The sequence below is a fragment of the Lithobates pipiens genome, unplaced genomic scaffold, assembly GCF_037356315.1.
Source record: "Lithobates pipiens isolate NorthernLeopardFrog02 unplaced genomic scaffold, aLitPip1_a1.2 Scaffold_23, whole genome shotgun sequence".
NCBI lineage: Eukaryota > Metazoa > Chordata > Amphibia > Anura > Ranidae > Lithobates > Lithobates pipiens.
The window spans coordinates 84832-98083 of NW_027507785.1; the positions used below are offsets into that span (position 1 = coordinate 84832).

At 47.4% G+C, this 13252-nt stretch overlaps 1 protein-coding gene across 1 annotated transcript in view; it reads right to left on the reverse strand.

Moving 5' to 3' along the window:
- Window positions 1–12674, reverse strand: part of LOC143927158 (vomeronasal type-2 receptor 26-like) — a 52861-nt gene extending 40187 nt beyond the window's left edge. The window contains exon 1 of the mRNA XM_077451108.1: window positions 11934–12674. Coding sequence (XP_077307234.1) covers window positions 11934–12674 — 741 coding nt within the window. The remainder of the gene's footprint in view (window positions 1–11933) is intronic.
- Window positions 12675–13252: the final 578 nt, after the last annotated feature.

Below are 13252 nucleotides of genomic sequence, written 5' to 3' on the forward strand. Positions count from 1 at the left end.
TTAACGTGTCCGCTGCTGACAATAGCGTTGCCATCTGCAATCTTTGCAGTCAACGCGTTAGTCGCGGTAAGCCCAATACTCACCTAGGGACGACCGCCTTAAGAAGGCACATGAGCAGCCATCACCGAGCCCAGTGGGAGCAACGGAACACACAAAGCCACACTGCAGGCTCTCACCGTCCAGCCTCGTCTTCTACTTCTCCTTCTCCTCTCTCCTCACAATTGTCCTCCACTCCACCTTCCATCACGCCAAGCTCACATTTTTCTGCAAAAAGGCAGGCTTCCGTGGGCCTAATGTTTGAGCGTAAAAAAATGATGATGCCGGATAACCCTCTTGCCCAACGGTTGGCGGCTGGCTTGTCAGAACTCATAGCCCGCCAACTACTGCCATATAAACTGGTGGACTCGGAGGCCTTTCGCAAATTTGTGGCCATTGGAACACCACAATGGAAGGTCCCAGGAAGGAAGTATTTCTCAGAGAAGGGCATCCCAGAGCTATATGGCCATGTTCAGCGGCAAGTGAATGTATCTCTGGCACACAGTGTCGGTGCCAAGATACATCTGACCACAGACACGTGGTCTAGCAAACACGGGCAGGGAAGGTATATCAGTTTTACTGCCCACTGGGTGAACCTTCTGACGGCCGTCAAGCATGTAACCCGTGGCACCCGTGTAGATTTGGTTTTACCGCCACGGATTGCATGCAGGCCTGACTCTTCTTCTCCTCCTCCTACTCCATCCTCCTCCCTCTCCTCCTCAGCTGCCTCCTCCTTTTCCGCTGCTAGCGTCTCTTCCACTGCACCGCCCAAGCTCCCCAGAACCTATTCCACATGCCAGGTGAGACGTTGCCATGCCGTGCTGCGTCTGTTGTGCCTGGAAGCAAAGAGCCACACTGGCCCGGCACTCCTTTCAGCTTTGCGTTCACAGGCAGATGAGTGGCTAACACCGCTCAATTTGACAGTTGGTAAAGTGGTGTGTGACAACGGTGCCAATCTGCTTAGCGCATTGAAACAGGGCAAAATCACGCACGTGCCGTGCATGGCACACGTCTTAAACTTGGTCGTGCAGCGATTCCTTGTCAAATACCCTGGGGTCCAGGACATCTTGCGGCAGGCAAGGAAAATCTCGGCCCATTTCAGAAGATCTTACACGGCCATGGCTCGCCTTGCTGACATTCAGCGGCGACACCATCTGCCGGTCAGACGTCTTATTTGCGATTGCCCGACGCGATGGAACTCAACCTTCTATATGCTTGATAGGCTGCTCCAGCAGAAACGTGCAGTTAACGTCTACCTGTATGAACTCTGCGAAAGAAACGGTTCTGGGGAGCTGGGTTTTTTTTCACCGCGCCAGTGGCTGCTCATGCGCGACACATGCAGACTTCTGCGGCCATTTGAGGAGATCACCAAACTGGTCAGTCGCAGCCATGGCGCCATCAGTGACATGGTACCTTATGCCTTCTTTCTGGAGCGTGCATTGCGTCGTGTCATTGATCAGGCTGTGGAGGAGCAGGAGCGGGAAGATGAGGAAGTCGCAATGCTGGATGAATTCCCAGGGGGGGCTACTCTATCTGAGACAAGTCAACAACAGGAGTCTGATGAGGAGTCAGAGGAGGATGGTGCCGGGGCGGATGAGCAGGAGCAAGAAGAGCATGCTTTAAACCTTTCTGGGATCCCTGTTGTGCGAGGATGGGGAGAGGAGAATGAAGAGGACGACATTATCCTGGATGATGAGCAGGAGCCAGGCCACCACACCGCTTCCACTTTAGTGCAAATGGGGGCCTTCATGCTCCAGTGTTTTAATAGGGACCCCCGTATAAAAAGCATGAGGGTCAAGGACCAGTACTGGGTGGCAACGTACTTAGACCCCCGGTACAAACACAAAATGGCGGAAATGTTACCGCCGTCGCAGAGGGCTGTCAGAATGCAGCACTTCCAGGCCTTGCTTCGAGAAATGCTGCATTCTGCTTTTGCGTGCGCTGGCAGAGGAGCAATTCCCACTCCCAGAGAAGGATTTGCGGGTACCAATCCAACAGCGCCTGCAAGAAGAGGCCGGTTTGAAGATGTGTTGGTGACTTCGGATATGAGGTCATTCTTTCAGCCGACCCATCGACAGGTGTCATCCGGATCCAGCATCAGGGAACGCCTAGACCGTCAGGTGTCCGACTACATTGGGTTAACGGCCGATGTGGACGCTCTGAGGAGTGATGAACCCCTAGACTACTGGGTGGGCAGGCTTGACCTCTGGCCAGAGCTTGCCCAATTTGCAATCGAACTGTTGGCTTGCCCCTCATCCAGTGTCCTGTCCGAAAGGACGTTCAGCGCAGCAGGGGGGATTGTGACCGATAAGCGTACTCGCCTAGCTCACCACAGTGTTAACTACCTCACATTTCTAAAAATGAATGAGGCATGGATCTCGGAGGAATTCAACACATGTGACCAGTAGACCATGTATATGTCTATAAACTATTTTTTTAATCAAGCACACAGACCTTCTTAATTCATTTGGCTCACTTCCTTGACCCAAAAAAGCACACCGTACTATATGCCCCTACCCTCCTCTTTGAAGAGGTTGAGCGGTGTCATATTTCTACTGGGGCTGCTTATGATATCCCTGTGCTGTGCTGACTTCCTCCTGGGGGTTCTTATTATGAAGGGATCACACTATCCCTGTGCTGTGCTGACTTCCTCCTGGGGGTTCTTATTATGAGGGGATCACACCATCCCTGTGCTGTGCTGACTTCCTCCTGGGGCTGCTTACGGTGCTGCTGTCAGTGCTGTATGTCACGGTGCTGCTGTCAGCGCTGTATGTCACGGTGCTGCTGTCAGCGCTGTATGTCACGGTGCTGCTGTCAGCGCTGTATGTCACGGTGCTGCTGTCAGCGCTGTATGTCACGGTGCTGCTGTCAGCGCTGTATGTCACGGTGCTGCTGTCAGCGCTGTATGTCACGGTGCTGCTGTCAGCGCTGTATGTCACGGTGCTGCTGTCAGCGCTGTATGTCACGGTGCTGCTGTCAGCGCTGTATGTCACGGTGCTGCTGTCAGCGCTGTATGTCACGGTGCTGCTGTCAGTGCTCTGTATTACGGTGCTGCTGTCAGATGCCTCTATCACGGTGCATGTGTCATTCCGGTATGTCACGCTGCTGGTGATCATCTCCTGCACCCTCTTCTTTGCCTACCCTGGTCCCTGACCTTCCCTCTCCTCCATTGCCTTCATTAGCTCCATAGTCCTGAATTGTTAGAACAATTTCCCAAATAAAATAAAAATGCTTGTAGTTATCGATCCCAAATTCACCTCATACATGTATTATGTCATTGTCCAGATGGTGGGACTACGTTTTACCCCCTAATAATTACCACGTGGCCGCAAATTCGACATGAAGGTTTGCAAAGTTCGCCTCCCATTGAAGTCAATGGGGCCCGCGGCGAACGGTCGGTTTCGCGAACGTTTGGGTCCGTTCGCATTTCGCGTTCGCGAAACGTCCCGTCGGAAGTTCGTCCATCACTACTGCCAGGATCCATCCGCTGGTGGACGCTAGTACTGGGGCCCAAAGATTACATAACACCAGCAGGGAAAGTTTCTCCTGACAGTTACAAACTGCCAGGAGACACCTGCTGGTGGACCTCAGCACTGCATGCCAAATGATGGATCTTACCAGCGGACGGACCCTTTCCTGACACTGTGAGTGTGTGGTCGCGGCCTGGTTGGTGCGGAGAGGAACCGCAAGGCCTCTAAAGAGTTCCGGAACACAATTATGCTGGATCAGCGTGTGGACGGATCGGAGGAACAGAGATAACCGAAGGTTCCTGCATTACAGTCACCATCCATCAGACGGAGCGGTACAGTGTGATGGTGCCAGCGTGGAGGGAGACTGAAGTGTCAGGAGCGGAGCAGTGCAAGCATCTTGGCCCTGTGTGGTGAGCGGGAGTTTGCCCAAACTGATTTAATACTTTGTTGCTGTGCAGGCTCAGTTCCAGAAGGCTAGTGAGACCTGTAGTTCCACAGAAGGGTTTTATCTGTGTACAGTGAGGTCTCAGAGTTTGTTTCATTACGCTTCAGAGTGAACACTGTGCTGCATCTTTCAGTAAGGAAGAGGTTTCACAAGTGCTCTATATAACCCAGCACACAGTTACTTGTTCATCAGTTTTCTATAACTTACTACTTATTTGTTTCTGAATTACAAATATTACCATCTAATATGCTAGCAGAAGAAAGAAGATTAAAGACTTTACTATTCAATTGAAAGTGCTTCTTACTCTGAGGACTGCAGTATAACCTAGGGGGAGCCCTTGAGCATGTTACATAAATATAAGGGTGCTGTATTACACTGCTGGGTCATATCTCATAGTGTGCTGCAGGTTTAATGTGTGTATGCTCTGAGGAGAGAGTGGAATGTGCTCAATAGAAAGGATCTACCATATTGAGTGCAGATTCCACTCTTAGCCTGTCTGCTTATGTTATCAAGTGACCATTGGGTGTCGGTTGTCACATACACCCAAATATATGCTGTCTTCCTCTCCTGCCATGTGACCTAAGCTTATATGGGAGGCCTGCCCCTGCCCATGCAAATTAAAGTGGTTGTAAACCCTTAAAAACCACTTTGACCTACAGGTAAGCCTAGATTAAGGCTTACCTGTAGGTCCAAGAAATATCTCCTAAACCTATACGATTTAGGAGATATTTACAAAAAGACAGGCGCCGTAGACAGTGGCGCACAGGTAGCACTGAGCAGGCCGCAGATCACTGCGATATGCCGCTCGTGCCGGCTCCCGTGCACATGCGCAGGACTGACGTCATCGCGGCTCCGGCGAATCCCAGCGCCGGAGCAGCGAGACCCGGAAGTCACTCCGGGATACATGAAAGCGGCAAAGATGAAGACGGAGGACCGCTTCGGGGGCTTCGTTCTCGGGTAAGTTATTCATAATGAGCTAGTATGCTATGCATACTAGCTCATTATGCCTTTGCCTTGCAGGTTGCATTTTTTTTTAAAAATAGCCTTTACTTCCTCTTTAATGATTGGCCAGAGCTCCTCACATGAGCTGCCTGCCACTCAGGCCTCAAGTCCTGCCCCTCTTCCAGAACAATTCCTCTGAAAGCATGGGGAAGCATCTTTGAGCCAGAGCACAGGTGGCCACACCCCCCACTACACTGACACTCCCATTCCCCAGATCAAAACAACCAGGCCTGTCTGCAGTCTCAGGCCTGGCTAAATTTGCCTGAAGCTGCATTCTGTCACTAAAACACTTCCAGATCACCTACCTTTAGGTAGTGACCCCTACATATATATATATATATATATATATATATATATATAAATATATAAAACACTCACTGCCCACTTTATTAGGTACAACTGTTCAATGGCTTGGTAACACAAATTGCTAATCAACCAATCACACAGATTTAGGCATCTAGATGTGGTGAAGACGAATTGTCAAAGTTCAAACCGAGCATCAGAATGGTTATCTTCTTTACTGATTTCCATACTATGGTTATCTATGATGTACACCAAGTTGCACAAATGAACTTAATGACTTAACCACTAGCCGACCAGCCACTGTCAGTATACAGCGACAGGTCGGCTCTCTCCCGCAAATCGCTGTAGCTGTACGTCGGTCCTTTAAACAGCTGTAGCACTAACCTCCGAAGGAGCTGCTGGTTAGATTTGGGCTTACCGTTACCTTCTTTTTCCTCACTTCACTTCTAGGCATGTCCCGTGGTAGATGGCCCAGTAACTTGAGAGACTGACAACAGATCCACTTAAAGGTATTTTATTTTCAAAAACGTAGATAATGAACAGTGTCTTAAAATGGGATCAGAGGGTTGGAAAGGAAGTTCAGGTACTCTGAGGCCGCGTACACACGCGGGGACTGTTCGCTCAACTTTGTCCGCTGAACAGTGTTTCGGCGGACAGTCCGCTCGTGTGTTGGCTTTCAGCGGACAGTTTCAGCGAACAGTCTGCTGAACAAAGTTTTTCAGAAATTCCGAAAAACTGTCCGCTGAAACTTTGTTTCAGCGAACAGTCCCCTCGTGTGTAGGCTTGTTCGTCAAACTAAGTTCCGCGCATGCTCAGAAAGGATTTACACGCCGAAGTTTGCATTGCAGTGTATAGGACGTCGTTTTCTAGTCCCGTCGTACGTGCCGTTCACGTCATCGCGCACGGTTTCAGCGGACTGTTCGTTCGTCGTGTGTGGCCAAGTCCGTCCATGCTAATTTTGAGCGGACTGTCCGCTGAAACTGTTTGACGGACAAAGTTGAGCGAACAGTCCCAGCGTGTGTACGCGGCCTTAGCGTCAAAGTCAATATTGAAGAACTTGCTTACTTTGACTGCATCCAGAGAATAGCCATTCACAACTGGATGTTCACTCAAGTTGGACGTCCCTCTCTCACAAGGTCTAGCAGCCAACAAGGTGCTTAACTCAGGAACAAGTCTCTGCCAGAGACATGGTTGTAGAACACGTAGGAAAACGAAACTTGTAGAACACTCGTGTGTCAGAGGGGGCGGGGTCACCCACACGTCACTGGGGAACCCCTGGCTTCCCTCTCCAACGTCAGAGGGGCGGGGTCAGGTGACGGGTGGCCCCGCCCTCCTAATATAAGAACCGTCAGCGCTGGGATCTCTGCAGTGTCTCCGGAGTGGAGACAGAAGAAGCATGTATGGACAGCGCTGGACTGAGAGATCCCCCGTCGCTGGATATGATCATCCATCGCTGGACCCCGGAGACCCGTCGCTGGATAGCAAGAGTGGATTAGCACCGCTGGAATCTTTTTTTTTTAATTTTTTTTTTTAATAAAGGAATTTTTCAAAAGTGTGTTTGTCTTATTTAACCATTTTGACACTTTCTTTGTGAAATGGTAGGGGTACTTTTGTACCCCCTTACCATTTCAAACAGGGGGGGCCGGGATCTGGGGGTCCCCTTGTTAAAGGGGGCTTCCAGATTCTGATAAGCCCCCCGCCCGCAGACCCTCACAACCAACGGCCAGGGTTGTGAGGATGAGGCCCTTGTCCTCATCAACATGGGGACAAGGTGCTTTGAGGGGTCACAGACCCCCAAAGCATCCTCCCAATGTTGAGGGTATGTGGCCTGGTACGGTTCAGGAGGGAGTGGGGGCCGCTCACTCGCCCCCCCTCTTTTCCTGCGGCCTGCCAGGTTGTGTGCTCGGATAAAGGGTCTGATATGGATTTTTAGGGGGACCCCCACGTCAATTTTTTTTTAATTTGATGCGGGGTTCCCCTTAATATCCATCTCAGACCTGAAGGGTCTGGTTATGGATATTTAGGGGGACCCCCACGTCAATTTTTTTTTTAAATTTGACACGGGTTCCCCTTAATATCTATGTCAGACCTGAAGGGCCTGGTAATTGAATTTAGGGGAACCCCCACGCTTTTTATTTTTTTATTTTTTTATCAATGAATGAATGAATTGTCGGCTAATGCAGAGAACACTCATTGAGTGTTCTCTGTATTACGGGACCCGACAATAGCCGCAAGTGATTTTAAAAGACTTTTTTTCCTGCACAAATGACACTTTGTGCAGGGACAGTTCTAAGCACCAGAAACATGCGCCCCTTCACAGGCATACTATAGATACCCCCCAGCTATGAAATTTAAAGGAATATTACACTTTTATTGTTTCACTTTAATCATTATTAAAATCATTGCTCCAGAAAAAACTGTATTTTTTAAAACTTTTTTTTGCATTGATCCATGTCCCCTGGGGCAGGACCCAGGTCTGCAAACACTTTTTAGGACAGTAACCTGCATATTACCCTTTAAAATGAGCACTTTAGATTGTGAACGTTCGAGTCCCATAGACTTTAATAGGGTTCTAAAGTTCACACGAAGTTTAGGTCTGTTCGCAGGTTCTGGTGCGAACCGAACAGGGGGGTGTTCGGCTCATCCTTATTCAGCGAGAAAGGATCACAGCAATAGTAGTCTTACCTTACTGGCTCAGGGAGCCGTGGTTTCCTCTGGCTTGGAGGGTAAAGTTGGGCTCGCAAAATCCCACTGCCTCCTTGTCAAAATCTCCTTCTGCGGAGTGGGGCCTGACACCCCGAGCTGCAGGAGGACGAAGTTAATAACTTGGAAGTGAGAGGGAGGCTTTAACTGGCTTGGGTCTCTCGGGCGGTGTAGTGGAGACATTATTACAGGCTCGTAAGAGGTCCACGAATGTAACCTATCACCAGATCTGGAATACTACAGAAAGGGGTTGGGACCTTGGATCTCCTTCAGTATCTAACATTTTGGAGTTTCTGCAGAGTGGTCTCTAAGGGTTAGCTTATAATTCCCTGAAGGGTCAAATTCCCACTTTGTCGGTTATGTCGTGTACAACATATGCTCTACATCTGTTGGTGATCAGATTTTTAGGGGCAGCCATAGAAATCAGACCTCCATTGAAATAGTTTTTTCCAAAAGAGGACTTAACACTAGTCTTGGGAACTTCGCTGGTTCCTCCATTTGATTCAAGCTTTCTCTTGTCCATTATTTCTTTAAACAGTTTTTTGTTTTTGTTTTTTACTAGCCATTGCCTCGGACAGAAGAGTCTCTGAGTTGGGTCGCCTTCTCATCTAAAGAACCATATTGTTTGGTGCTCCCACTCAAGATAGTCCTTAGGCTGATACCAAGCTTACTACCTAAGGTTGCCATATCATTTGATATGAACTGGGAGGTCATTCTCCCTGCCTTTCCGGTGGATACAGCTGATGATGAGTGGAGTAGGTTAGACCTGGTCTCTGTGGTTGCAACCTACCTGAAATGGACTAAAAGCAGATAAGCTGTAGTTTTTCCCAATGGGGCCTAAAAGGGTATGCAGGCAACCTCCAGAGTCGTGTCTTCCTGATTTGTCAAAGACCATACATATTGCATACAAAACGCTGGGCCTTCCTCCTCCTTCAGAGATCAAAGCACATTCGACGAGGGGTATGGCGGCATCCTGGGCAGCATACGCAAAGTTCGCCCCTGAGGTAGTTTGCAGAGCAGCAAGCTGGAGCGCACCCAACACCTTTTATTAGGCATTACAGGCTTAATTTGGCTTGTCCGCCTGAGGAAACATTTGGCTCTATGGTTATTACGGCGGCTGTTGCCCATTAAAAATTTGAATAGCATTGCATTGAGGGTTTGGCTTATTTTTTGGCTCCCCTCCCTTTTTAATATTGCTTGGTACATCCCACAGTAGGCTGACATGGAGAGGTCCAGGAATAAGGAAAATTGTTGTCCATACTTACTGTAATTTTCCTTTCCTTTCCTGGATCCTCCCCATGTCAGCCGGAGGATTCCCACCCAGTTTATCTGGTGTGGGCAGACAGCCGCCCTTTATGGGCTAGGAAAAATGTTGTCCTGTAGGGGTCAGAGGGGGCGGAGCTGACCCACAGTAGGCTGACATGGGGAGGATCCAGGAAAGGAAAATTACAGTAAGTATGGACAACAATTTTCCTTAATACAGCCCACTTCCTGTTTCTTGTCTGGTCATTAGCCTAGGATTATGACATCATGCACAACTCTTAGCCGTCTGTACACATAGTCGGACATTCCGACAACCAAATCTGTCGGATTTTGTTCAAACTGGTGTTGCATACACACAGTCAGACAAAGTTGTCTGAAAATCCGATAGTTCAGAACGTGATGGCATTGTTTCGTTACGACGGGACTATGTTCAGGCTAGTAGCCAATAGCTTTGGTCTAGGAATTTGATCAGAGCATGCCTGGCACTTTGGCAGATCGGAATTCTCTACAAACAATCGGACAAAGTCCGATTGGATCATGTTGTCGAAAAATTTTATAGCCCAGCTCTAAAACTTTGTCGGTCGGATATTCCGACGGAAACAGTCCGATGGAGCCCACACACGGTCGGATTATCAGACAACACGGTCCGATCGGACATTTTCCGTCGGAATATCCGACCGCGTGTACAAGGGCTTATGCTGCGTACACACAGTCGGACTTTCTGGCAGAAAAAGGTATACGGAATCTTTTCATAGGACATTTCGATCGTGTGTGGGCCTCATCTGACTTTTTTTTTGAAAATTCTGATGGACCTAGAAATAGAACATGTTTTAAAGATTTCCGACGGAATCAGTTCCTATCGGGAAAACTGACAGACCAAAAACGACCCATGCTCTGAAGCAAGTACAAGATGGTAGCTATTGGCCACTGGCTATTGAATTTCTTTTTTCTAGTCCCATCCTACGTGTTGTACGTTACTGCGTTCTAGACAGTAGGAGTTTGGTGTGATTGTGTGTAGGCAAGACCGTTTCAGAAGAACTCAGTCGGAAAGACCTTCAGAGTTTATTCTGACGGAAAAAACGGTCGTGTGTACGTGGCATCACTCTCGTGAGAGTTTGCCAGAAAGGGAGGGGGGGTGAGTCATAAGAGGTCCAATGAAAGCTGCAGAGCTGGGGGTGTGCCTCTGTGTGTCTGTGTAGATCCAGGAAGTGAACAGGCAGCAGCTTCAGCTGCCCACAGTTAAAATGGATTCAGCCAGACTCAGTGGAGGGAGATTTCCACAGCATATTTGACAAGTACAGAATCACAGTATAGATAAAATAATATGCAAAGTGGTTGGAGGGAAGCTTCAGAATGGCAAAGATGTCTTTATTACAAATTATGTGAGCAGACTGCAGTTCCTCTTTTATGTGTCTCCTAACATGGTGTATACAAAGCAATTAGTAAAAAAAAATTATATATATATATATATATATATATATATATATATACAGTATATATTTGTTTTTGAAAATGAATATTCCTGAAAGCTAATTTTGCTAAATTATGGTTTCAGTACCAGTCTAGCTGGATTGCACTGAGTTCTCCTTGGCCGCAGGTGTCGCTGTCACCGCCGGCAAGTATGAGAACACAGTTTGGCTGTATTGGATGCTCTCCTTTCCCTCGGAACCAGCCCAGTGTGAGTATTTGTCCTGCTTTGCACTCTGGAAGAGGATATTTGAGGTACTGACATCACGTGTTTCAGGGTGTTCCAGAAGATATTTTCTGTCTGTTTGGTCCTGATCCTCCTGACCAGCCCTCATGGCCCTCCTGGTCTGGGGTGAGGATCCATGCAACTCCAAGTCTTTGGGCTGGTTAGCCCGAGGCGAAGCAACTGCAGGGACAGGCCTGAATGGATATCGAGGCCTAATGATCCAAAGGTGGTCCGGTGCCGTCTCTACTAAGGAGAGGCCCAACAACTGGAGAAGCATCCAAGGGAGGACTCTTCAGGAGAAGGCCACACACAAGGCTGGATTCTCTAAAAGAGCCTGGAGGCTCAGTTGAAGGACACTTCATGGATCTACACTCATACGGTATCGCCGGACAGGCTGAGAGATACTGGTACCGTGTGATAGCTCTTTAAATTTGTCTACGTCCCTCAGTTTAACATCCAAGTCTGTGGCAGAGACTTTTTCTCAAGTGTTCTACATCCAAGTCTGTGGCAGAGACTTTGCTTTACTTAACACCCTACCGGCTGCTAGGCCTAGTGAGAGGAGGTCTATCCGGGGGTTGTGAAAATCCAGCTGTGAAACAGTAATTCTCTGGATTTCTTCTATAAGAGACTTTCTATTCTTGAAGTCCAAACGTTCCTGAACTTCCTTCCTAACCCTCTACCTTAAATTGAGAGACTTTGTTTCTATTTTCAAATAAATAACCTAAAAGAAGATCCAGTGTGTCAGTTTCTACATTCCTTTGGGCCATCTACCATGGGAAAGCCCAAGACAGAGATGAGATCAAGAAGGTAACGGTAAGCCCAATAAAACCAGCAGCTCCTTCGGGGGTCAGTGCTACATATAATATAAATAAAAGACCAAAAATATCCCATGACATTTACATGTTTTCCTGATTGCCCAGACAGTGAGAGAGAGGAGAGAGATGGCCGATCATTCTGATAATTATTGTATAATATAGGACAGGGTCAGAGTAATATAAACACTTATTATCCAACTTACTCTGTGCTGGAATCCATTGTGTTCAGATATTTTTTTCATGTCATGTAGAGCTTTGGCCAGAACATATACAGCCGTGTATGCAAAGGAAGGTATTGGTGTATCTGCAGCAAATATGGAGGACGACTCTATTAAACCGGTACAAAATTCTGGCAAAAAAGAATGCACTAAAGAAAAAAGATCATTTTTCTTTTTGTTTGGGGAAAGACAATGAAACGAATGAAGCCAAATATCTTCCATTATCGGGTCATGTAAGCAGTGGGAGACTTTGAATCCACGGGGATAAATATTGACATTTATGGGCATTTGTTGTGGCCAAACAAAATAGAAGCTGCAGTTGATCGCTATAGAGTCATTTATTTTCTCAGTATATAGTTTATTCCATGAAGGTGGGACAATCAATGTGATCTGATTTAATATCGAGTACATATAAGGAGTAAAAAAGTGCATTGTGGCAGTTCCACACACTATGACAACTTTAGCTGTTGAATTACCAAGAATATAATTGATGATGATATCCCGAGAATGATCTTTTTTAATAACTTCTTGGATTTTGAGGATATATTCTGTACAGATCCCGTGTTGGCTCATCATCTTGCTCAGCTCTTGGGCCTCCTCATCACCGCTGCCGTCCCATGCTGCTAATATTCCAACCCAGTTCCACCCAAAATGCTGCAACAGTTTTATAAGGGCTGTATAATGGACCCGATCGTCTGGGGTCATACGGAATAAAGTCGGATACATTTTGCCATCACTCAGGCGAGGGTCGGTGACTCGATAACTGATCTGGATAAGATATTGAGAACAATTTTAATGGGATGGAATTATACAGACCAGTGTTTCTCATCCGGGGTTCTGCGAGAAGCCTTCAGGGGTTCATAGTTACATATAGTTACATAGTAGGTGAGGTTGGAAAAAATACACAAGTCCAACCTATGTGTGTGATTATATGTCATTATTACATTGTATATCCCTGTATGTTGCGGTCGTTCAGGTGCTTATATAATAGCTTCTTGAAACTATCGATGCCCCATCACCACCTGTGGAAGGGAATTCCACCTCCTTGCCGCTCTTACAGAAAGAACCCGCTACATAGTTTAAGGTTAAACCTCTTTTCTTATCATTTTAATGAGTGGCCACGAGTCTTGTTAAACTCCCTTCCGCAAAAAAGTTTTATCCCTATTGTGGGGTCACCAGTACGGTATTTTTATATTGAAATCATATCCCCTCTCAAGCGTCTCTTCTCCAGAGAGAATAAGTTCAGAGCTCGCAACCTTTCCCCATAACTAATATCCTCCAGACCCTTTATTAGCTTTGTTGCC